At 35.6% G+C, this 27400-nt stretch overlaps 2 protein-coding genes across 6 annotated transcripts in view; one reads left to right on the top strand and one right to left on the bottom strand.

Moving 5' to 3' along the window:
* Positions 1-664: 664 nt before the first annotated feature.
* flad1 (flavin adenine dinucleotide synthetase 1) lies at positions 665-14712 on the top strand. 4 transcript variants are annotated; one of them, XM_056267712.1, is made up of 8 exons: positions 665-1066; positions 3351-3500; positions 3726-4485; positions 4642-4789; positions 8036-8134; positions 8612-8801; positions 13394-13467; positions 14364-14712. In XM_056267712.1, exons 1-8 carry the CDS (start codon positions 764-766, stop codon positions 14497-14499), a joined length of 1860 nt encoding a protein of 619 aa, XP_056123687.1. In that variant the 5' UTR covers positions 665-763; the 3' UTR covers positions 14500-14712. The 4 variants fall into 4 exon arrangements, with proteins under 4 accessions (XP_056123687.1, XP_056123689.1, XP_056123690.1 ...); XM_056267714.1 differs by having other exon boundaries at positions 926-1066; positions 3278-3500; XM_056267715.1 differs by lacking the exon at positions 665-1066 and adding an exon at positions 1673-1990.
* Positions 14713-25383: 10671 nt separating this feature from the next.
* si:dkey-246i14.3 (ephrin A4) overlaps positions 25384-27400 on the bottom strand; it is a 47448-nt gene continuing 45431 nt past the window's right edge. Inside the window, exon 5 of one of the 2 annotated variants that reach the window (XM_056267754.1) lies at positions 25384-26027. In XM_056267754.1, coding sequence (XP_056123729.1) covers positions 25930-26027 — 98 coding nt within the window. In that variant the 3' untranslated portion in view covers positions 25384-25929. The remainder of the gene's footprint in view (positions 26028-27400) is intronic. The other variant, XR_008809067.1, reaches the window with a different exon arrangement.

Here is a 27400-nt window from a genome sequence, read left to right as displayed (position 1 = left end):
ACATTTACAGCAGCACTATAACTTCTTCTTTTTTTTTCTTCTTTTTTTTTGATAACTGAAACTGAATAAACTAGGTCAGGGGTCTTCAGCAGGGGGTATTCAGCATTGTTTTCTCACAAATTTTGCGGAATCAATCAATCAATCAATCATGCCCTGCAGTTGACAAGATTAAAACATACAGTTATAAAAAAATAATAAATAAAAAAAATATCCATTTAGCAGACACTTTTATTCAAAGTGATCTACAAGAGAGGAGCAAGCAATTAGTCAGGGAGACAACAATATTTGCAATAGCCTTTACAATGCCAGGTTTGGGCGATAATTCGATTAGAGGAGAAATGGAGAGATTTTTTGTTTGTTTTTTGACATCTGATGTTTTGCTAGTTGCTATGAAATGCATATGATGCTTAAAATGCACTTTAAATGCATATGCTGCTTAAATGCATTTTAAATAGTTGGTATGAAAAATAAAAACAAATACGTCAAATGAGACACACTCGTGTCGTGTCGCCACCTACTGATGTAACATGCAGACTAAATAAATCAGACAAAGAATCTTTGTGTTGAACCGATTCAAAAGATTCGAATTACTAAAATGATTTAAAATCCCCACCGCTAGAGGGCACCCATGGTTTGAAGCTGCTATTTCTCCTCTGGGTTTGAGGACTACAAACTGAACTAGGAACCGAACAGCTTTTCCACAACACAGAAGAAAGAGCACGCAAACTTTATTGGTTGCCCGTGGCGGTAGATATTTTTAAAAATGGTGCGCGTGTGTGCTTTTCCTGGATGCTTCAATCAAGAGAAATCGCTGAGACTCCGTCAGTGGGCATCGATGCAGGAGGAAAGTTTGACTTTTCACACATTGCCCCTAAATGATGTAAAGAGATTGAATCGGTGGCTACTCGCTCTTCGTCGAGATAGTGGATCACCCATTCAGTCTGTCCGTGGATTGAGGGTGTGCAGCGAACATTTTTCACCAGACGATTTCAGTGTAGCCAAAGGAAATAAAAGACGACTGAAATCAACAGCTGTACCTAAGCAGTTCGTGCGACAACGAACTAAGGTAGGTGTGGAAATAAAGATTTAGCATAATCATATTTAGAGCATCTCAAGTGGGGTCGACTTTCGTTTATGTTTAAAAAAATATGTAATTAACGTTATAGAGCTTTACATTTAACTGGTGCAATGGGTGCTACATCATAAATCCCCAGCAGTAATGCAGTACATTTAGTATAGTGTGCGGTATGCGTAGACTGCCCGTATAAATATGGTACACATACTATTAAAATGACAGAAAAGCAAAAAAATTTAACCGTCAGACACATTTTTGTGTCAAAGCTGCTTTCAGTTTGACATATGACTAACTACAGACGAAAACTGTTGTATTTTCACAATAAAAAAAGTTTAGTCTTCTGTTTTCAAAGGAACACCTAGCCGCATGTACAACAGAATCAACGATTCAATTTTATAAAGAATATCTGCAGATAGTCTGCTTTCACTTCTCGAGGAAGTTCCCGCCCTCTTTGCGCTGAATGGTCTGTTTATTAAGGAAGTAATGCAACGCCTCGTTTCAACTGGCTAACAAGCATCACGTGATATAAGAAGCGCAACCAAGTTTTGTTTGCTTACTGATATGTAACTCGCGTGGTTAGGGTGAGTTCTTGTTCGATAGTATTTACAAATCAAGCAACTTTTTAAAAGCAGAATCACGATTCGTCATTATAGTTGCACGTTTTATTAGCTAGTGTCCTTAGCTAGTATCAATGTTCACGGCTGACTTGCTAATAGCCTTCACCCAACGAACCTGCGGAGCACTTGGGACTTTACTCGCATGACCGTGACAGAGGAGACTGTAACTTCATTTTGGCCGACTGTAATGTTTTCATTGATTTGACGCAGTCTTGAATGAGATAAGTGGTTCCTTGAATAGCATTTAGGTGACCACGCAATCCGGACTAACTGCAGAATCTCGTTACATGCATTACAGGTAAGGGAAGTAAACCATTTTGCTAATAAACGTTTCTCTGCATAGGAAAAAGTAGATATTTCTATAATATCCAGCTGCTGTGTCAGACCAGTAGATAACCGTGGGACTCTTAATCGTTAAAAATGTATTGTTTTTCTTCATTAGGCATGTGAAGTAATTCTATAGTCATGGCATGCTTATCAATACAGACAGAGCTGGCAGAAATAGAGCAAGTTCTAGTTTAACTGAAATATAGCAGTGACATGTAACATGCAGTGACAGCTGTTTCTGCTTTAGACTGATGTTGAATTAGAAATATAATGGAAGTGCACTACTGTAGCAGAATTACAGCAGTTATGAGGTGTAAATTGTGTAATGATTTTGTTCTTGACATCTAAGGTAGGACTGCTCGATTTGCACAATTTTATTATGATGAAATTGCAATTTGCAAATAAAAAATACAGTTGTTTAAAGACCCAGGTTTCCTGTGCATGTTTGTAGTACTGCGGAATTTGGCCATAAGTGTTTAATTTATATATCAATATGACAACAACAATAATAGTAATAATAATTGTTAGTGATTACAATATTTAGCAAAACAATAATAATAATAATTAATAATAAATATAAATAATGGTACTATTGTAATATTTCACTGTAAAATAGGCAAATTGAGCATTTAAGAAAAATATTACAATAATAATTTTCTATATAGTACAACAACAACTGTTAAATTACAATCCTAATATTCATGACTTTTTATTTTTCTTCTTTTTGTAACTTTAAACCATCAATCTTTTATATTGATAGAAAACCACAGGGAGTCCTCAGAGCTTCTCTTTTGTTGACGACAGCCGGTTTGTAAGCGTTTATCATTACAACTTTGTGAAGATGGTTGGTGCATTTTAGCTTTCCAAATTTACGGTATAAAAGCGAACCAAACTCAGCACTTGCAGATAGGAGATCGTGTGGAGCGTCAATAACTGAGCTGCTCTGACGCTGAAAAAGCTGGATCATCATGAGCTCCTTGCATGTAAATGAACACAGTGTCGTGCTTCACTCTGAAACATTCAGAGCATATTCATTTAAATGGCATTTAAGACATGTTGTGACTTCTTTGGTTTATTTCGATTAATCGTGCAGCCATAAGTTTATTTCAGAAAATCACTTTATTTATTTATTTTTATTAAAGGTATCTCTCGGTTTCATGTTTTCCTGAAGTCAAACACTGTAATTTGTGGATTCAGAAGAGCAGAAGAGTCAGAAGAGTAGTTTTATTGCTCAGACTTTTGTGCTTGTTCCCAACAGACCATCTCCTTCTGTCTCTTCCTTTTTCTTTCACTTCCTTTCTCCTGTCATCATTTTCGACTAAATGCTGCAGGCATTGCCTAAGATTAGGAGAGCAGTTAAGAGGGTTCAGCGAATCGGTGCCCAAATCATCCCAATGGCTCAGAACTGCAATGCATCCTCCACGCAGAAAGATGGTGCTGTTACAGCAGCTATTCTCATCATAGGAGATGAGATCCTCAAGGTAAATGACCATTTATTTTTATAATAGTCACAATTAACCCTTTGTCTTGTATGTACTGTTATTTGTATGACTTTTATATTCGCTCTATAGGGATTTTGCTTACCTGTTTTCTGACCATTCTGACAGATACAGGAAGGTTTCCACGTTTTAAGCAGAAATGAAACTTTTAGAACTACTTAAAAAGCAGTATGTTAAAAACTTTTGGTTTATATGCTTACATTGCAGGGTCACACTGTCGACACTAACAGTGGCTTCCTATGCCGTGGACTTCGCAAGCTTGGTGTCACCATAGAGCGCATCACTGTGGTACCTGACGTCCAGGAAGTCATCGCTAAAGAAGTGGCCCAGCTTTCGTCCTCCGTCACTCACCTCATCACATCTGGTGGCATCGGTCCCACTCATGACGATGTCACTTTTGAAAGTGTTGCTATGGCATTTGACGAAAGTCTGCATGCCCACCCTGAACTGACAAAGCTAGTGGAGGGATTCTTTGGCACGGTCACTCCTGACAGCGCCCCCATGAAACTTGCCATGGTCCCCGTTTCTGCCAAACTCAATTTTGGCATAGACCCTCAGACAGGCCAGCGAAATCGCTTCCCTCTAGTCAGTGTCCGCAACGTATACATATTTCCTGGCATCCCCTCTTTGCTGGAACGGTCGTTCAATGGACTTACCCATCTGTTTTCAGGTTCTGGTATCACCTTTCACACCCGTGAGGTGTTTGTGGATGCGGATGAGACTGAGATCGCCCGGAGTCTCACAAAACTGCAGGCAGGTTGGGGGAAGCGTGTCTCTCTGGGCTCTTACCCAGACTGGCTTAGTAATTATCATCGTGTCCGACTGGTTCTGGACTCAGACAGTGCGGAGGAGGTGGAACGGGCACAAACTCAACTGATAGAAGAGCTACCTAATGGATCTGTGGTTCCTCTCATCACTGACTCGGTGTCAGTCGCAACTGAAGAGGTGTACTCGCTCTCAAAAAGTGGTAAGCTTCTTTCTAGCCATATCTAGGAACTGTTGTTGGTCCGTTACATGTGTTAAATCTTGACCAGTTTACGTCTCCTAAATCAGTTGAGAATAACCTTGTTAAAACGTGTGAATTTAGCTGTAAGAGAATCTTCTATCATTAAATATCTGACAGAGACACTGCTGGGGAAGAAAGTAGCTGCAGCATTGGGGATCATTGAGATGGCGCTGGATAAATACTCTGCTGATGAGCTCTGTGTTGGCTTCAACGGTGGCAAGGACTGCACAGCTCTACTGCATTTATATTATGCTGCTCTAAAACGGTAAGAGGCAAAATTAAAGACAAGGGGTTGACAAAAAGGAGCTTGTGGGCTGAATTAAATTATGGTTGGCAAAATAAATGTATTTGAGAAAATATTACAGACAGCTGTACAAGCCTTTACCACAAGCTTTCATGCTTGTGGTTGCCAGATTTCACAGGCCTAAATCCCCCAATCAGAGCTTTTCTCTTAAAAGGAAACATTTTCTGACAGGTGTTTTGCTTAATCTTTGCAATCTGGCAGCCATGCGCACATGCTCACTCTGTGATGTGACAAAACAGACAAACAAGTAAGCTGGAGTTCAATGATCTTCATTGAGATATACTGCTTAAATGAAAGTGTCGTTCTTTCAGTCAGTCTGTGTTGCCGCTTGCGCTGTTTGCTGCGACTAAATCTGCGATCAAACCTTCTTGGTGATTAACTGTAATAAATCCAAACATGGATCTCGACTATACTTCCGATTGTTGATGCTGAATAAATGCACTTATGCAATGTCTATGTGACATTACAGTCTTGTATGCTGTTAAGTAAGTCATTAATGTAATTTTGAATTATTAGAAGTACTATTAGGAATTTCACCTTTCTAATTTTTAAGAAGTTTCTTGTTTTGCCTGTTTTCATAACATGCGCGGCTCGCCAAGCTTTAATTTGTGGCTCGCACGGCGGTAAATAATACAATATGATCATGCCGTCACTACAGATATTTCATAAAAACATTAAAAACAGGGCTATAACATAACTCATTAAAAACTCAGTGTCAGCTGTATTACAAATAATTTCAATCAGATTGAAAGGGGTGGTTTATTCCTTTTCTAATCCGATCGAGAGAACATCTTGATCGGATTGAAAACTGAAACTGAAAGGACGACGTATGACGTGCTGAACGATTCCTGTTGAATAAAGTGTCTTATAAATAAGTGTCCCGTCATTCTAAAATTCTCCTTTTACTCAGCGTCTGAAGTGGAGCAGGACAACGTCCCACCAGTCCTTGTTTTAGATTCTCATCAACAGACGACTGGTTTTGGGCGTTTTTACTAAAACTCTTTAGTAAAAGATAATAAATTTACGCCCAAGATAATAAATATAAGCAGCACGGCACAACGGTTCATGCTCATAGTCTCCAAATTATGAACAGAAATGGATAAATATTAAGTCCGCTGTTTAAAACAAATAAAGAACCAATCTAGGAGATGGTTATTATGCGCAAACAGCGGGAAACTCAAATTCATTCCGTTTTGAAGCTTGTGACATATAAACACTCACATCAACCCGATCACGTTTTTAGCGTTCATACAAACTACAATACATTCAGATTCATCAATCAGAATGGTTAGATATATGATGGGCTAATGTAGAAAAAATGACTCACGGTCATTAAATTCTGGGATGATTATATTCTGGAAATCCTGCTTTTTTTGTCATTAAGGGAAATCATCTTGTCTCAGTTACAAATTTGACTGGTAAATCATAAAATAATGTTTTTTTCTCCCGCCCTTTTCTATTTATTGCAATGCAATAAATGCTATTTATTACATTGTATGTTCAGGGATGACCGATTGATAAGCAGACATGGTATTTATGACATGATGTAACTTTTGATACTTGTTTGCTGTAAAATTGGCTCTCCTACTGAATTTGTCCCATCAGTGTGGCTCTCATGAAAAAAATAGTGAAGACCACTGACATAGAGAGTGTTTAATTTAAATAATAAAATCAGGAAACTAAATGAGGTAAAATAAACCATGCGTATGAGTTGACATTCTCTTGGTTTGTGCTAATGTAAAAGAATGCAATAATTCTGATTAAATGTAAGAATAAATTTCTCAAATGACAACAATCATTGCGATTTATCATTTTTAGCAAAATAATCTGGATTATCAATTTAACCATTATGCAGCAAGACAAAAGTTTCTACTGACTACAACTAAAAGGGCCAGACATGTAGTCGAATAAAACTTGAAAAAACAGGACAAGGTTGACTAAATGATAAAAATTAAAAAGTACATTTGATAAAGGACTAAGATTGAATTAAAAATAGCTAACAAAATTAACTAATTTGTACAATTTATTTGTACACTTCATGTACAATTGAATTAATGAACAATAACATATATATTAACCGTCTTTAATAAATAATAAAATATCAAACCAAATTACATTTGTTTTAAAGTGATAATTTAAACAAAAATTCTAATTGAATTTACTTTGTTGTTATAAACCTGTATGATTTTCTTTATACTGTTGAGCACAAAAGATAGACATTTTTCAAAACAAATTATTTTGCGTTCCACAGAAGAAATAAATTAATATTTTTGGAATGACATGAGGCTGAGCAAATTCATTTTCTTTTGGGGTGAATTATTTCTTAAAAAGGATTAGTTCACTTTAAAATGAAAATTAGCCCATGATTTACTCCTCAAGCCGGTGTATATGACTTTCTTCTTTCAGACGAATACAATCGTAGTTATATTAAAAAATATAAGTTTTTAAAATACTTCCAAGCTTTATAATGGCAGTGGATTGTAACCAACAAATTAAAGCTCGAAAACGTGCATCCATCCATCATAAACGAACTTCATGCGGCTCCGGGGGGTTAATAAAGGCTTTCTGAAGCAAAACGATGAGTTTGTGTAAGAAAAATATTCATATTTAACACGTTACAAAATAAAATTCTAGCTTCCGGCCAAACAAACAGAAAATCGCTCGGAACCATAAAATATGACCAAAGGCCTAGCATCAATTGTTTGCAGATGTCATGTGGTTTGATATTTGTATCTATGCATGCAGTGAATTCAGTGTAGCTTAAGGGTCCAAATACTTTTTGGGGCACTAGAGACATTTATAAATGCTCTGTGTTAGATTTTATGTCCAAGTATAATTAGTAAGTGTCTCTTTTTTTTGAAAGAGCAATGGACTTGCTGAAGTTTCACAGATATCCAAAGCTCACGCTGAGCTAATTTAATTGTTTACTGGCACTTTCACCAGACTCACACTAGGACACAGCAGGCTGTGCTCATGCCTTGGTTACATGAGCTTTACAATATCACATGCAAGCGTCAGTAAATTAGTTTGAAGAATTCAGATAATATGATTTAACTTTTTTTTTCTCTCTCTCTCTCTCTCTCTCTCTCTCTCTCTCTCTCTCTCTCTCTCTCTCTCTCTCTCTCTCTCTCTCTCTCTCTCTCTCTCTCTCTCTCTCTCTCTCTCTCTCTCTCTCTCTCTCTCTCTCTCTCTCTCTCTCTCTCTCAGGCGGTATCCAGATGGTAAAGACAGGTTGAAAGCTCTGTACATTCGAATTGTCTCTCCTTTTCCAGAAATGGAGAGGTTTTTGCAAGATACCATTAAAAGGTAAGACAAGGTGCCTTTCGAAAATAAAATAAAATAGGTACTGCAATGATTTAAAGGAGAAAATGGAAATCTGGAACGGTTTTCTTTCCTCCTGAGTAGGTAAATCACAGACTGGTGGCTCTGGCATCTCTCCTGGAATCTATTCTGACAAAATTTCTGAATTGTGATGTTTTTCAAACAGGCTTTGAGCTCTTATGATATGTGTTACTGATGTTAGAATCACCAGCTTGTTTATCCACATGTATAAAATGGGATCTAGCACCTGTCAGTCTCAAGTTCAATTCACTTGTGAGAGAGACATTAAAGCGAGAAGTGCCATCCTGCAAACTGTAACAGACTGGTTTTTCAGCGGCAGTACAGAGGCTGTTACTTAACCACGATGAGTTGAACATGGATCCAACCTCATTAATTCATCAGTGTCCATCAAAGCTCCATAGGTGTAATTATCTGGCACATCTCTTCCTCTCTCTTCTGTAGATATGACCTGGAGCTGATCTCAGTGGAGGGCAGTATTCGGCAGGCTCTGAATGAGGTCCGGGAAAGGAGGGCGGATTTACGGGCCGTCCTGATGGGAACAAGACGGACCGACCCTTATTCGCAGACGCTGACACCCCTATGTCCCACAGACCCGGGCTGGCCTGATTACATGAGGGTCAACCCACTTCTGGTGAGGGGAGGGGGGCCGTTCAAAAGTTTGTGCTCCTTGAGGCTGCATTTATTTGATCAAAAACAGTAAAAACATTATTGTGAAATGTTATTACAATTTAAAATAAATGTTTTCTGTTGTGAAATATATTGTGATGGCAAAGCTGAATTTTCAGCAGCTATTACTCTAGACTTCAATGTAGCATGGAGCTTAAGAAACATTTATTATTAACAATTAGAGCCCGACCGATATATCGGCGCGCCGATATTAGGCATTTTCCTAACTATCGGTATCGGCCTTTATAATGGCCGATAAATAAATATTTTTAAAAATGCGGGTGCGGTGATTCATGTAAGGGTGGCGCTGCCAATAAAGCACATAAAAGCTGTCACAAAGAACTGGCAAAAGTAATGATTGCGAATACATCAAATATAGCAAGGAGACATTTTAATTTTTTATTAATAAACAAGTGTTTTCAGTCAGTGTCGCTGCAAAGTTGACGACACTGACTCGCGATCTTCAGCGAACAGGCCAGAGAGAAATGCACATTTCATACGGATTACAGCAGAGAGCAGTCTGTCTTTCGTTTTAAATTGTTCTGTTTAAAAGTAGACATTTCAATATAGATATATTTCAGCTGAATTTGTTAATTTATAAGACGAGTTGCAGTTCACGCGCCGGCCGGCGCCTCCGTGTCAAGATTATCTATTGTCTGCTATATTTACTTCTTATGTATTAAATCCAGGCAATTGGTTGATGAAACATTGATTAAAATTAGGATACAATTAATACAAAACGAAATTCACTTTAATGAAAGGCTTTGTGCTTTCTGTTTTGAGGGCTCTGTGAAAGTTTTAAAGTCGTTTAGTGCCGCTTTGAGAGCTTGTCACATCCGTTGTTTTTTCCTCATAAATGCGAACACGAAAAATAAAATAAAATGAATATTTTATGTTCTGTTGAGAGCCAACCAGGGCCTGAAATTAACACCCGACCACCTGCCAAATGCGGGTGAATTTTGCTATTGGCGGGTAACACTGTCAATCTACCTGCCACATTGGCAGGTAGCCAATGAGAATTGAGTGATTCATTAGGTTTTTTTTTTTACGTTTTCATTTTCATTGCGTTGGACCTTAGCTATAATGTGGCGGCACATTACTGGGGTAAAAAGGCCAGCTGAAACAAACAACCAACAAAAAGATGAGGATGAGTCAAAGAAAAGTAAAAGAAGACATTTTAATAAAAAAAAAAGTCAATTGGCGACAACGGCAAGGTTCGTGAGCGGCTCATTTATGACAGCCACTCTTGTTTCGTAACGTTTATGCGATCAGAAAGAAGATGAGGCCCTTTTCTGACTACGTTTGGATGTGCGAGTATTAAACTGTTGGTGAGATGGGATGAGATAATGTAACGCTGACGTAGGCTCCAGAACAATGACAGTTGCACAGATGTGTGCGTGTGCAACTGTAGTACATGTTGGGAGTTGGGAACCGGTGAGAAAATGTCCGGGACCCGGTAACTTTACCAGTAATTTAGTTCTGCTTAACGGTACCTGAACGCTGTAACTAAGCTGTCAGGACCTAGCTGTCTACGTGACTAAATCAGCCATCGACACAGCCGCGGGTGATTTGTTTACATACGAGCTGCGATAGGTCTATAGATCTGTTATGCGTGTGTGTGTCAAAATCAATGAATAAAAAGATTTTTTAAAAATGTATATTCTAAGAGTTATTATTACTTATATTGATTTCGTTAATAACTTGACAGCACTTAAATGTGTACAAGTTAAAGAACAATATTGTGAAATTCCCGTTTTTCACCTTTAGGCTGTGAGGCAAAAAAAAAAAGGCTGGTAAAAAGTCTCTGTGGCAGGTGAATTTTGATATCCACCTGCCACAGTGGCTGGTGGCCAAAAAAGTTAACTTCAGGCCCTGGAGCCAACCCTTCTTCATCCGGTGGGTAGTAGCCTATTACTTTTGATTTGCGCAGTGTAATTCACAGAATTGATTTCTCTGCTACCAGCCTCTGTCACGTATTGTGTGAGCTTGTGATGACTAGGGAAAGCGCGCAGCTGAGAAGTCCTGATTATATTGTCTGCTATATTTACTTATGTATTAAATCCAGGCAATTGGTTGTTGAAACATTGATTAAAATGCGTTGCGCGAGCGTCATATCTCCGACAGTAAACTGATGCCCCATTCTGCTTTGTAACGGGCGCTTTTCCGCGTCTCGGGTTAACAGCTGTTGCGACGCGAGCAATAACTGCCGCGTCCGGTGTAGACAGTGTTGAAGCTCATTCTGCCTAACGCTACATTACACAAGCAATACTTTATATAATTATAACACTGTTTCACGTTTAGTACATTTTGCTTACTACTTATTTAAAAATAGTATAAAAGTACTGTACATATGTAATTAAAAACGTTTTCATTATGATATTATTAATTTTACTTTAGTAAAAAGATCTGAGTTCTTCCTCCACTGGTAGAGATCCACCAGCCAAGCATATTTTTTACCGGCCAAAATAATAAACAGCCTTTTTGTGTCACATATACATTAATTTATATATAGGCTATATTTAAACATTTTTGTCATATTTCTGGTCTATTCTTTTCCATTTTTACTTTTATTTACACACATATTACACAATTTACACACATTAAAATAATATTTTTGTGGTGGTGCCTATATGCAAATAGTTCTGTACAAATTAAATGTATTGTATATTTAATAAAATATATGCAATAATAATATATTATAGCCTAATTATTTAAAAAAAAAAATTTTAGTTTTACTCTGCCTATTTTTTTACTCCATTTACTCTGACTGATCCGATCAGTAACTGAAGGACTGGAAATATCAGTTGTTTTAACCATTCATTAAAATGAATCGGTTCAAAGGAGTCATTAGTTCGCGAATCGGACGTGTCATTATCGGACGTGTTCGCGTTGTGTGATTATCCCGGCAGCTAGGACATCCCACAAGATTTGTGTCAACACAGAAAACATTTAATCACTGGATAGGTTTTTTCGTTCATTTAAAGTGTGGTTTATGTCAGCTGAATGTGCGGAACGCTTCAGAGAAGATAAGGTATTTTAGCACAATTCACACCCAGCGGTAATTCAGGAAAAAATATATCCGAATGCTCCACATGAAACTATGGTCTTCCGACCTTTTACCATCGTGTCGATTTATTTTGATTAATATGTGACAAGGAGAGAGAGCAAGAGAGCAAGATAGCGCTAAGAGAAAGAGTGCGCGCGCGCGACCGGCCGGGGCGCTCTCTCTCTGCTCGTGCTTCAGTTGCGCCCTGTCACACGCACTACTGTCGTCTACATTACTCACAGATCAAATAAGACTATGGCGGGACAAAAAATTCGCTTTGGAGCAGGAGCATCGATAAGAGGACTCGTTAACGTTAACTCGTTACATTACTATTTTGGTATGAATATTCACCCGCCAGTGGGGCGGATAGCCTTTTGAGATTTACTCGCCAAACGGAAAATCTAACGTTACCCGCATTTGGCGCTTGGCGGGTGTTAATTTCGGACCCTGTTTACATTAAATTAATACATGATTAACTAACTGTATTTTTTCTATGTACATTTCTGAAATGCACTTTCTGTAAAGCTGCTTTGAAACAATATGTATTGTGAAAAGCGCTATACAAATACATTTGAATTGAATTGAATAATAAGGTTTTGTCAGTGACACTTTTGGTATATTTATTGATATGTTATGTTTTATATAACGTGACTAAATTAAAAGACAAAGTCGTTAGTGAAGATTATGCAACAGTATTTAGAACATAATAGAACATGCAATGCAAACTAGTTTGGTTACAGCTCAAATGTATCATTCTCAATCTATTATTCACCCTGTCTCCATTACATATCTTTGTCACACAAGTGTTTGATCACCACATTTGAGTGATCATTGCAAAACGTGTATATATTTATTCTGTTTATACTGTGTATTCTATATGCAGCACCCATCAAAAGTTTGTACACACCAATAGGAAAGTGTGTCCAAACTTTTGACTGGTACTGTACTATAATACACATACATAATATTGCTACTGTATTATAATATACACATAAATAATATCGGCCGATTTATCGGTATCGGCCCCTAAAAATCCATATCGGTCGGGCTCTATTAACAATGTTGAAAATGGTTGTGCTGCTTAATGTTTTTTTGTTTGTTTGTTTGTTTAATTTCTTTCAAAAAAATCATACTGATACCTAACTTTTGAACAGTAGTGTATAGACTACGGTAACCTTTCAGCTTACAGTAGTGTAAGCTGAAAGGTTTTAACCCATCTTCCCTCCTTTCCTGTTGTCTCTAAACCGACTCCACAGTCAGTAAATCACTGTTATGTCTTCCACTCGCTCTCATGTAAGCTGGTAGCAGAAACAGCCAAGAAATAGTAAATGATGATGAATGAGGCTCTCCAAGATCATTACGCAGCAACTCCATCATCCTAATCAGCGATGCTTATGTAAAAGACACGGCAGTACAGCATGTTCTTAGAATTTCAAATGACCCCGGATCGGTGTAACTTATTTTACATTTAGATGTTTGCGTCATATCCACCATCTCTTCTCTTTCTGTAGGAATGGACGTATCATGACATCTGGGAGTTCCTGAGAACCCTGTATGTGCCCTACTGTATTCTGTATGACAAAGGGTGAGATGCTTCTATTCACAGTCTGTCTGCACTCTTCAAAATGAGATTATCTCATAGGCGTCATTTACGGGGGGGATGGGTGGGACATGTCCCCACCACTTTTTGCCAGGGTCGATATTGTCCCCACCACTTTTGAAACATCTCGCGGCATGGATGTAGCCTACCAATACAAATAAAACATATCCAGTTAACTAGCAGCATTCGTTTCATTCATTTGTTAAATAAGAGGCGATCTAGCGCTGAAGTGTGTTGTCTTCACTCGGATGCGCGCTTCAATCCGTTGCGGAGATTCTATTCGTTCCGGTGAAATCACAAATCAAAATGCACACAAATATGTCCCTGCTTCTCTGGGTTCTAATCCGCACTCGTATAGTTTTTTTTTCTCTCATCAAAACCGATAATGTTTATCAGTGATAAAGTATATCAAGATTCTTGATATACAACCACTGATAAACATTATCGGTTTTGATGAGGGGAAAAAAACTATACGAGTGCGGATTAGAACCCAGAACCTCCGACACGCTTGGCAAAAATTCTGCCACTGGACCATTACGATACTACAAAAATTCACGATACTAACAACATATATTAGATCTCATTGTACGATCAATTAAACCCAAAGTACCATCACATTTTTGGTCGGACATCATCACATCTTTGTATACATTATTTATTTATTTATTTATTTATTTATTTACATCAGTAAGCTACAGGACATCGTCTTTCAAAACATGACCTGCGCGAAAGAGAAAAAAAGAATGAATGCGTCATTGTACCCAGCACTTTTGAAAATACCCTTCCGAATGCGTCTCTGTCCCCACCACATTTCAAACCAAACTGACGCCCATGGATTATCTTCCTGGTTTTGCTTATGCCCTTATCTCTCTTCCTTATAGATACACTTCTTTAGGCAGTATGGATAACACATGCAGGAATTCATCTCTTAAAGTGGTGGATGAGAAAGGTGTGACCCGCTACAAACCCGCCTACAAGCTGGAAAATGAGGAGGAGGAACGCAACTCCAGGGCATGACTGACTTCTCTAAACAAACTCGTCTTAATATTTTAAGAAGACACAATGTACAACTGAAGACATTTTGAAGAAGGAACAGAATTGAAATTCTTTCAGATAAAGACTTCTTGAAAAACCTGTAGTTTGTGTATAGAGTGTCCGTCCACTGATGTAGCTCTAGGAAAGCGATGTCACTATGCTGTATTTAAGATGTATTAAAACAGTATCATAGTGTCTTGTTCTTTTTTTAATCATTTCTGGTATTATCAGTGGACACCATCATGATTTGTGTTTTGTAACTTACCTTTGAGAAAAGAGTAACCGTCTGCGAGGGAATTTGCTTAGCACATCACTGGCAGCAACTTCCTCCGAGTTTTTATGTTAGAAAACAGGACGAACTAGTTAAAATAATTTAATTATGTAGTGCTTCAGTTCATGCAAACAAACATCTGAACACTCGATTGGACTTACTTGTTGACGTCTGGAGAGCACAGAGCAGTCTTCTCTAGACTAGAGCGTAGACATCTTAATAACTGACACGCGCAGTGCCCAACGCAGCCCGAGTTAATGAAATGCAATGGCGGTTTCCGGCCTCACGGGTGCGATATAGTCACGTTGTACATTTACAATAATAAATACGATATCCAGGCCAGATTTAATCCACGAATATTGATCTCCTCCCCTACCTGGAAATCAGTCAGCGGTCTGGCAACGAGAATCGATGCTGTGCAATTTAATAAAGCGACTCGTTTACGGACGCGCGGCCTGTTACACATCTGATTACCAGCAGCAGCACCATCATCAGTCCATGCGCTACTTGTTACAGATGATGATGGTGGTGCTGCTGCTGCTGGTAAATCAGATGTGTGAACTACCTTTAAGCTATTTTATTTTATTTTGACTGTTCACTTAGTTAAATCTTAATTTGTTCTATAAACAAACATTTAATTTAAGTTGACTAGACATTTTTTTGAGTTTTGCTGATGGTTATTAAAACCGCTCAAATATTGAAAATATTCACGCCTGAAAAAGTCATCTAGTATTTCTGTACAGGGGCATAATCCATTGGTGACAGGCGCGGGACATCCTACTTTTCAAAATCCCGTTTGTGTCTCCCCTCACTTTCAAATTCGTTTGTTGTGATTTTTTAATCGCCACGAGTTAGCAGGACACAGAAGGGAGCCTGTGTCGATGCGCGCGTCCGCGTCCAGAAACGTTGGTGCACAGGGGTTAAAGCTTGGGCCCAATTTAGGCTACATTGTGAGAAACAAGGTTGTGTTCATATTCTGGTGTTCAGCTATTTTAATATAGGCCTAATATCATCATCGTATCAGTAGATCTAAGATGGACCAAAATAAACCATTAAAATATTAAGTAAATAAGTGATACTCGGTGCCACAGTGACACTCTTGCCCCAAAAAGTACTGCTATACCACGATACTCAATATGTTGTCCTACTGTGAGTCATTTCCCCCTGTTGCACCTACACAAAGTTTGAGGGTTCCCCCACCTGCCAAATCCCACTTTAACCACTTTTGGTGCACACTAAAAAAAGCTCAAGGAAAGTTCTAATGAACAGGTATCGCGGCAGCACCGTCAGCGATGAAACGCCAGAAACAGCAACAGATGAATTTGTCATCGTGAATGAAAAGAAAGAAAGGAGATGTGAGTCGGTTGATTCAGTAAATTAGCTCAGGTCAGGATACTCATATCTAGCTTAACGTTGACTAAACGTTAACATGCTAGGTAACTTCATGTAGGCCTACTGTTCGCTAACTATTTAATGTTGATGGAAAATTCTGTGTACCATGACGAGTCCACTTTAAACCACAACATTTTCTGTCATCAATAACAAGCTGACTCTGGCTGCTAGTTAATGTTCGACTAAATATGATCATAAGTCAGGCGTTTTCATATCAGAGAACAGATGTGGTGGAGCTGCTTCAGAACAGAGAGGGTGAGACAGGGAGAAGCTGTAGGTTAACTTAGCGTTAGGTTATGTGCTGTATGAAGGGCCAGGTGATTTTGATTTGTTGGTGATAAAACGGAAGAAGTGTAGGCCTACGTGATAAATAGTGAATACAGTTTGAATATTATCAAATAAAATGTTATTGTAGGAGCCAAAGTGTGTGTTTAGATGTTTAGAATATTTTGTTAACATGGTCACATCATCACATGGGTGTGGTTTCAAATTGTGTGGTGGGAGAGAAACAAGAGTCTTTATTATTTGCTGGATTTTGTATCACCATAGTCTCTAAATGTAGGCTATGCAAATGCAGAAAATGGGATTCAAATCGAAAACATTTTCCTCCATTTTGTGACCACACCCCACCCTTCTAACCACATTTCTACACAACCACCACCAAGGTAGACACCAATTTTATTACAGCCATAGTTAAACATTACAATTTTATGTCAAAATTGCCTACAATTTAAAAGAACTTACAATATATTTCATTACGAAAAGAATGTTTTACAGAGCTCTCTCACATGCACATAGAGGTTCAAATGTTGAATGAGTTTTAGTTAATGAAGTCAATGTTAATAATGCATTGCTCTTATTCTGCCATTAATAAATCCAACACGGTCTCTCTATCAATCTCTATGTGTCTTAATTACTGAAATGAGTGGAATATATCTATTATTAAGAAGCAGGTGTCCACACATTCAAACCATGATGCAGAATTTCAAAGCGTCACACATTTTCCCTTTATCAAGATCACATTGAATGCTGATGTATTCAGAATGACTCATGTACTTTCATCAAGGAGTGGCAACAGATACTCATATTAAAAGGTGAATGAGAATGAAAAATTACTGACTCTTGACAACAACTGACATCGTACAACATCATCCTTCAAAAAATTATCTTGAGCTTCTCGCAACCTCCAAACATCATAAAGGTGAGTTTGATAATACTGTTTTATATTTAGTTTATTATAGACTCCTTAATAGAGATGATATAGAATATCTAGATTTAGTTTGATAATTGAGGTAAAATTGAAAACATGATAAATAAATTTACTGTTAAAACCCAAACTGTTAAAATTGGTTTAAAATTCTCTGTACTTCCGATGCTTCAATTATTATAAAAGATTAGTTTACATGTTATTGTCTCAAATGGAAACACAGCGCATTGGACATTATTATAGTGCTGAAATTAACCTTTATTGTGAACTTTTAATTTCAAGTTTTACTGTTTAGTGAGCTTTAAAGTTTTTTTTATTCATCTAGCAGTTGACTGGTGAGAATACATGTAAAAAACTTTTTTTGACGAATTTTGTCACAAACACTCATGAAAAAAATATATACTTAGGCTACTAAACAATTTCTTCAAGAGATACATTTAAAATGAAAAAATGCTGAACATGTTACAAACGGTTGGAAACTATTTCAGATTAAATACTATGAGAAATGCTTCAATCTGGCTATGTAAATTTAACAAAGAACTGTCATTTTCTTTTTTTGAATTTTTTTCATCTAGAGACTATGGCCAGATCTTTGAAACTTATCACATGGAACACTTGTGGAATTAGAGACACTGCCGATGTCCAACAGAAAAAAGAAAAGATTGGTCAGTGGCTAAATGGACAACAAGCATCTGTTGCATTTCTTCAAGAGACACATATAGGTATCAATAATTTTAGACATGTTGAAGACATTCGCGGTTGGAAACCTTTTTACAGTGTTCATCATCCCCGTAGCAAAGGTGTTGCGATATTGATAAAAAATGATTTGCCTTTTGAGTATATACAACATGATGTGGACCCCACAGGCAGCTATTTTGTACTTATCTGCAAATTATACGGTAAATGCTTCACTCTAGTTAATGTATATAACCATGCAAAAGAACACAAGGTCTTGCAGTGTCTTTCTGAATATCTTTGTCAGACTGCCAAAGGTGTCTTGATAGTTGCAGGAGATTTCAATACTGTTCTAAACACAGATCTTGACCGGGAGTTTCCAACTGGACATACAGAGCCCCTTAGACCTTATCTCGAGGAATTCATCTCATCTTTAATGCTTGTAGACATCTGGGGACAAAACAATCCTTATGAGAGAGATTCATTCACTCGTTTTCCATGGAAAACATCCAAACACCAAATCAAAAAAACATCAGGTCAGAAGAAAACAAAGAAGAAGATAGGTGCATCAAGACTAGACATGGTCTTCATGCCACGGAATGACGTGGGGCTTGCTGAGAGTTGTGAAATCTCAAAGGTTCAAAGGCATTATATTTCAGATCACCAACCTGTACTTCTGAGTCTGTGTTTGCCAGAACCAGATAACTCTACAACGGTTCTCTCAAATGACCTGACAGAATGTTCTAGTGGCCTAAAGAGTACGGTCACTAAAAAGAGGCCTTATAAGAGGAGACCAGGTGAAATTTGTGAAGCTGAAGTTTTGAAAGCGTTAATGTCGCTTGGAGAATATGAAACCCCACTTGGAGAAAATGTGCAAACATTAAAGATTAACAAAGAGCAAAAATCACAAGAACTTAAAGAGCTTTTTAACCAAATGATTAGAGAAGGAATTCCAAAGGGCTTCACTGACAGTGTGAAAGAAAACGGAAGGTACCAATTTAGAGAAGAGTACATGATACTTGCCACAATACTTCTTAGGCGAGTGGAAAAATTTCTTCAGCCCTCATTTAAAAGCAAAACAATGAAAATGAGCTGCAAACTCTTCATCATTGTTAGCTTTCGCAGCATTCCCAAAAAAATCAAAAGGGATTTTTTAACGCAAGCTTTAAAATCTCTGAAGCCCATCCATCCATCACCCCCACGTGATTTCAAGATTGTGGAAAAGCTGCTTCCAAGCACAGGCCAGTATAAAGAGCTTAGAGAAGGCTGCCCACTTACACCAACTCTTCTGACAATGGCTCTGAAACACCTAGCCTGTGTCCTAAAGAAGGATTTGAAAGAATCTGTGGTTGATGTATGCCATCATAGAAAATGCATTACTATCTACATGAATGCTAACCAGTATCTCATTCTAATGCGAAACATTAACAGATTTCAATTGCAATCAGGGATTTCTCTTTTACCAAAAGTAGGACCAGTTTGGAAAAGGAGAAAGTCATAAAATGCCATATCTGTGTGAGTAACGTTGTGCATGTAACATGCATGACAATTTAATGTTATATAATCTTCCAGAACAGGAATGAAGTGAGATGAAACATGGGATTAATGGTTATGATGCAAATTACTATATGCTTAAAAAAAACCTGGGTTACTTTCATTATGTCTCAGAAATTACACTACTTAAATTATTAAACAAGCTTGTAGCAACTCAATGTAATAACAAATCATAATGTAATAACTGCACATAATGTAATAGGCATTACATTATTAGTTTAAGAAAATGTTTATAATGTAATCATTTTTGTCAAAATGTAATAAAATCTTGAGCTCAATGTAATAACGATTTTTTTCACATAATGTCATAGGTTATTGTATGTATTACATTATGAACACACTTTAGAAACTTATAATATAATCACAGTTCATAAGATAATATCAGCACATTAGTAAATCAATGTATTCAATCAATCTTTCAGTGTAATAAATGTGAGCACAAAATGTAATAATAGATTTATGTAAAATAAGCTATTACATTAAGGCCTGGTTTCACAGACAGGGCTTAGATTAAGCAGCACTGTAAAAAGTGATCAGTTGACTCAACTTAAAAAATTTGAGGAAACCCGTTGCCTTAAAATTATTAAGTAAATAAACATAATCGAAAAAATTAAGTAACGTGGACCTGTCAAGTTCACATAACTTATTCTTTTTCAAGAGTTTACAAAAAAAAAAATAAGTAAGTGAACTGAACACTGTTTACAGTGCTAGTTCAATTAGGGCATTTAAGTAGCTTTTTATAATCGTGCCTTGGAAAAAACAAACATACTGGTGTGCATTTTGAGACAAAACAATGGCACTGATACTTTCATGTGATGCTTTCAGTTAAAACAGATCAAACATGCATTTTAGTCTGAGACTAGCTTAAGCCCCGTCTGTGAAACCAGGGGTTTAGTCATTTAAATGTCTTAAAAACTTGTTTATATTTTACAAACATGTACATTGCATTGTAATTTCACATTAAAGGTGCAAAAGTTCTGATTTTTTATATTTTTCTTTCTTTTTTACATCACAAATCCAAACTGTTTTAACAGGTGTGTACTTTTTATATCCACTGTATATGATTCTAAGTTGTACTGCATATTGTACATTGTATATTCAGGCTTTATTTTGCTTTAACTTATTAACGTGAAGAAATGTATGCGTACAGTGTTGGTATTTAATACTGTTTGTCATTTAACAATATGCATACCTTATGTATATAGTAAGTAGTAGTAGTAGTAATAGTAGTAATATTGTAATTTAGTAGGCAGGTTAAGACTGGATTTAGATTTTTTTAAATGTACTGTAAAGTAATACCAATGCTTTATGTTTAATTAAAATATAACAATAATCATAATAATTGCATGAACATTTAAATTGTTGCATTTCACAAGTAAAGACAGGATTTAGATAAAAAAAAATGCAGGCTACTAATATTAAATCTATACTAATATTTTTTATGTTGTAAAAGCTAATACAATTATGACATATGACTGTTTGGTAAGTTTATAATGTAATACATTTCTCATAATGTAAAACTTATTATATTAGGTTTTGAGAAAAGTATTACATTATGTACATTTTATTACAACAATGTAATACTTATGTAGTTTATACATTATGTGCAGTTATTCCATTATTTAAAAACTGAGGGATGAGTTGAAATTTTATTCTCTGGAAATCAACTCCAGGCCACACATGCCGTCCCGTGTTTTTTTCTAATTTATATACTTTTTTTATTATTGTTGTAATTTTTGTATTATTCATCTAAGGCCTGATCACACCAATGCCAAAATAAAAATAATAATAAAAACAGTTCTAAAAATCGTTATATAGGCTATAGCAGAGTTCACAACTTTTTTTTCCCCAGTTGATGAATGATAAAAACATTGAAATCCAATCAGAATACATTCTGCTTTAAGAGCGCAAACATTTAAAGCGGCAGATGACATAATGCTATATCGTCTCCTGGCGTATAAGCTAATATGGTTATAATCATCTTTAATCGTTCTTGGTATGAACGGGCCTTTACTGGATGTGTCGTGAAGCAGAAATTGTCTATTGCATTTGCTTTGGTATAATAAAACTTGTTGAAAATGTGCTGATCATCTCACAAAGTCAAACAGAATAGATTATTCAATCCACCTTATTTTTCAACACGGAAGTAAGGTGTTTTCTGTGAATGTGCGAGACTTCCGATTTATTATTTATTTATATTTGAACCTTTTACAGTCTATGATTTGAACACTCCTTCATTATACTGATATGCAAAGAGGGTACGCCTAAAACCTTTTCCAGGGTTTTACTGGCCCCCTGTGGCCACCCCATGCAATTTTTCTGGAGGCCTTTTTCCCTTTTTATAAAATTGTTACCACAGTTATTATTACATTATTGTGGTGATTACTGATTATTTTGGATATTAAAACAAACACTGTGTTGGGGACGAAGGTTGAAGCCAGCTACTGTAGATCTGACTGAGGCTGGGTCTGACACTTCATTCTAGTGATCTGCAATCTTGATGCATTAGCCAGAAAAGATCGAGGAATTTTTATTTTAAAAACATTTTATGCCATACATAGTCTCATTATAGCCATATCTCCATATTAAATATTTTAATATATATAGGTTGCAAAAAGTATTCAATAAAAGGGTGCCAATAATTGTGGTCAACGAGTTTTGGAGAAAAAAAAAATTCATAATATGATTCTCTCCAATTTCAATTATTTTACTTCAATGAAAGGTTAGATTTTTGCAAAAAAAATTTAATGAAAGATCAAAAGGATAAACAACGCATTTGATCATATTTACCAGGGGTGCCAATAATTCTGACCACTACTGTAGGAAAGGAGCCACATTTTAAAAACCATTGCCCAGAAAAACACAAGATTGTCACATGTTTGCTAAGAAACACATGGATGAATCTTCTCTGTCCAACATTTTGGTTGCATTTATTGTCCTAATGTGTATTGATTAGGGATTGTGAACAGGATCTAATGTCATTGAGCATAAAACCAATTTCATAGCACTGCATTCAAAACTTTTTGAAAAGTATTTTCAGTGATTTTATTTGATGGTTAACCCGCTTCGTATTATTAGGGTCGGTACAGTATAAGATTCACAGAACCTTTTTTTTTATTTTTTTTTTATTATGAAACTAAATTGAATGTGAAAATGACATTTCTAGAACTTGTTTTTAAAAGATTTCTCCTTTTTACCATCTTAGTCCACCTTAGTCATTGACCCATAACCACAAAACCAATGTTTAAAACAATTGCTGTAAAGCGATTGAACAATTAAAAGAACGTTTTAAATATAAGTGCAGAAACAATGAATCCTGTTCTATATTTGTTGCATGATCTCTTTGATAAAATAGTTTACTATAATATATAGTTTGCTTCAAAATGACTTCATCAAAAACAAAGCCATGTTCAATGTGAAGTCAATAGTAACAACAGGAAACACTGATGCAGCACAGACAAATTAATATACAACTCGTTTGTCTGAACAAATAGCAGTCATGCTGTGACAGTACTTGTTTACATATGAAATAACATATTTGAAATGAATGTGCTCATGAAATTAATAAGCATGGAGATCTATATAATAGTTTTTTTACAACAGTTTAACACTGTATTATATGATCAATAAGTTATGACATGTTTTTACATTACTTTAACGCATCAAAATAAGCAATTTTCAACTTTTTTAATAAGTTTCAAGATTCAACTAATTTTTTTTAAGTTTAATTTAATTTAAGATGCAATTACTTAAACATCCAAGTTTATTGTACTTATTTTAAGGCAGAGACTTTTTTTTCTTTTTTACAGGGTATTCATAAAAAAAAGGTTTAGTAATAATAAAGACGAGGGGACCTAACTCCAAAAAGTGGTGTTAGGTAGTTTGGGTGGAATGAGGTCCTGAGACACAAAAAGCCAAATGTATGCCTTTAGAGATACCATGAAGCAACACTGAAGAATTTATTTATACTTCGAATTTTTAACAAGTTTAACAGTTTGCTTCCATGATGATGATAGTCAGATACACCATTATTTTTTTTACCTTTTACTTAAAGATACCTAATTGCATATTATGACTGGGTGAAACATGCCTCTGGCCTTGACAGCGTTGTTTTTGGTTCCGGTGGCTCTCGTGAGAATGATTCATGGTGACTCATAACACCACACACCTTCTCTTCTCTGTGACTGTACCATAAACAGAGTTTCTGCGGCTCAGTGAGGAACAGATGCCATCTAGAGGAGACAAACAGACCTGATATGCACTGAATGTCAACATTTTTTGAATTGTAAAACATTTAAAATTACACATTTTTCATTTTAAGGTATATAACATGTTAATCGCTGAAATTAATCTGATCCCCCAAATAATAAAAATAACAATTTCATTCTTAACAAATGCGAATTATTTAAATTCCTAAAAAAATTAAATATGCATTGCTACACATGATAATTATTATAATTTTTTTAATAAACAGTAGCTGAGTTTCATAAACTAGTTCTTATATAACTGGCTCCTGATCATCTTCAAATAACTGGAATGTAAACTCTAAAAAACAGAGATGTTTGAAAAGCATTATTTATTTCTGTAGCTCATTTTTCTGTAGAAAAATGGCTGACAAAAGTTCTTCACAGAAGATACTGACCACTTCACAAAAATGTGAAACATTCAAATTACAAAGAAACAACATGCCTACATACCATGTAAAACAAAGAAACAAACAAAATATGTAAACTGATTGTTCTGTTTTGGCAAACCGTATTTGCATCTGAAAATCTAAAATGAACAGAAAACATCAGAAATGAGAGCGAGAGAAACAGAAACAAAACATTTCTCATTCACACAGAATATGCATTTCGATTCTGGAACTTAAAAAGGGGGCATAATTGCTTCTCTATCAGAACTGAATTACAAGTTAAAAATATTAATTTTAAACAATTATTTAAAAAACAAAGTAAGAAATAAACTAAAAAAAAATATGCATTTGAAAAATTATTTAAATAGAAACATTTAAATTTTTTTCTTATTTTGGGCTATTTTTTCTTGATCTCTTTAAATACCAATGTTTTATCCTGAATACAAGCATCTAAAGAATAGTCTTTCTTATTGTCCTGCTAAAACTAATAATTCACTGTACAAATGAAAAGTCTAGCAAATAAAATATCTTAAAAAACCCTCTCCCCCTAAAAAACTGATACAAATATATATATATAAAAAACAAAACAATACTCAGCATACTGTTTTCTCTATAATCAATGCATTATTTCAGACTAACTGTAAAAAAACCTGCTTGCATATTCCCTCATTAAGTTCAAAATGAACACTTTCATTATACATAATTCACATACCCACAAATAATTATGTGAGCAGGGGGGAAAGGAAGAAGGAACTGATTAAGTGCCAAATGAAACATCCAATAGCTTTCACACTTACAGAGAGTTAAGAAACATGCAGACCAATCAGAAGAGTCCATACATGGAGGTGATTACCATACACATCCCACAAAAAGATCAACAGGAAGTAGTTATTTAGTTTCCTGTGTTTTCCACGTGTCACTCAGTCAGCATATACAGATGTGCGAATGAATCGCACACGATTCCGAACATAAATTCAAAACAAATTCAAGATACAAAAAAAATCCAGGATATTCCAGGCAATTCCAGAGTTCTGCCAGGTTGCATAAAGTCAATACAGCAAAATCATTTTTAAATGCTGTGGTCTGGCTTTGGCTTCAATGTCTATTTTTTTTTTAAGGAAAAAAAAAAAGTACAAAAATATTTTCCCAGCTATTGATCAATACATCTGTTAGTGATCGCACACATGAATGTTCACTCTGTCCCTGATCTTTCAGTCAGTAGTACAAACAGCAGGACCGGGGAGCTTCATCCTCCTCCTCGTCTTTGGCTCAGTTTGTTGTACAGTAGGACAGAGGAGAGGGGGAGCAGAGGCTTGTAAAGGAATGTCTGACTCTTAAAGACAGATGGATTAAAAGAAACTGAACAGTAAGATAAGCTCTTTGAAGGTAGATTAGTGTCGCTCTGTTCCAGAGTGAACTTTTATCAGAGCGGACAGCATAAGGACTGCTGTGAGAGGACGGAGAGACTGCCAGAGAGGAAACAGAGGGATGGAGATTAATAGCGTGACAAAAATGACAGAGCAAAGGAGTATGAGAAAGAGAGAGAGAGAGTGTGTGTGTGTGTGCGTGTGTGTAATCCACAGATGTAGAACACGCATTTACTGTAATGCAAACTGTTATGGAGGAATATATGCTGCAACAGAGCATTTGTTTTTAGGTTTTATGCTTTAAGAAGAGATATTAGAGGAAATAAGGCAAGAAGAGGGGGATGAGGAGGAGAGAAAGTTGTCCGATTGTCACAGGATGGACAGAACTGCTGCGTGATGGTTTCTCTGTGGCTATAATAATCAAAAAAGTAAACAGACAAACACATAAACATAAATATATGCATACATAAATAAATACAAATAAAAACACAAATATATGTTTGCACAAATATTTGGGATGCATGGTATATCAGCACCAAATCCCCTATCTAAGATTTTGTAAACCTATCTGTATCGACCATGTTGGATTTTTAATAGTTTTTGCCTATTTTAGCATCCACACCATCATCTTGCACAGGGGTGAGGAACATTTGGCCCCTTTTATGGCTCCTAACATCATCCCAGAATGCAGTTTTAGATGAATAAAAACAACGCTGATTTGGTAAAAAAAAAAAAAAAAAAACGATAGAAACTATTTAAAATAATATATACACAAAAAACACAACTACATTTTTCATATTATAATTGGATATTTTTTTCCTGGTGTGACATGACCACAAAAAGCTGTTAATTCATTTCACATTTTGAAATGCCAAGAAAGAAATGGTGGATGAGTTTTTTGTTTGAAAATGTTTTTTTTTTGTGTGTGTGTGTTTTTTTTAGTGAGCAATCACAATCAGCCTGGTGAAATTAAAAGGTACATCTTCGTGTCTTTGACCAGTTTACGAGCAGAGAAAAGAACAGCTGAACAGTTCAAAAATAAAATATAGTGTTTAAATTGTTACTGCCTTCAGTTAGTGATTTGGAATACATGTAAAAATACTTAAACACACTAACAATGAGAGTTACTTGGGTTTAATTAATAGAACATTAATTACATTGTTAATGTAAAAATACAAAATAGAATTGTATTTGATTTATTTTTTTCTTGCTATTTTTTATGTTATGTAAAGTAATGTTTATTTAACCAGGAACATGACTGAATGAATAAGTGTAACTATATATATATATATATATATATACACACATGTACATAAATACATATATGTATGTATATTTATTGTTTCAGAACACCACTGCACGCCACTCTATATATTTATTTATATATATATATATATATATATATATATATATAGAGTGGCGTGCAGTGGTGTTCTGAAATAAATAAATATACATATACACATATATATGTATTATGTATGTACGTATTTATATGTGAAATAATTTCATTAAAACGTGTATGTATATATATATATATATATATATATATATATATTATATACACACATACATGCACACGAACATCATATTTTATATATATATATATATATATATAAAAATATGATGTTCGTGTACATATATATATACCCAAATCTTATTTTATATATTTTTGTAATATATGTGACATTTTTAGTAATATATAATAATTCGTTTTTATTTATAGAATTATATGCATTTAAAACGTATAGATTTATATATAAAAAGTATATAGCATATTTGTTTTT

The sequence above is a fragment of the Rhinichthys klamathensis genome, unplaced genomic scaffold, assembly GCF_029890125.1.
Source record: "Rhinichthys klamathensis goyatoka isolate OS25496 unplaced genomic scaffold, OSU_Roscu_1.1 h1tg000262l_1, whole genome shotgun sequence".
In the NCBI taxonomy this organism is placed as follows: domain Eukaryota; kingdom Metazoa; phylum Chordata; class Actinopteri; order Cypriniformes; family Leuciscidae; genus Rhinichthys; species Rhinichthys klamathensis.
Note: the sequence above shows the minus strand (reverse complement) of the source record. Positions and strands in the feature narration are given on the sequence as shown.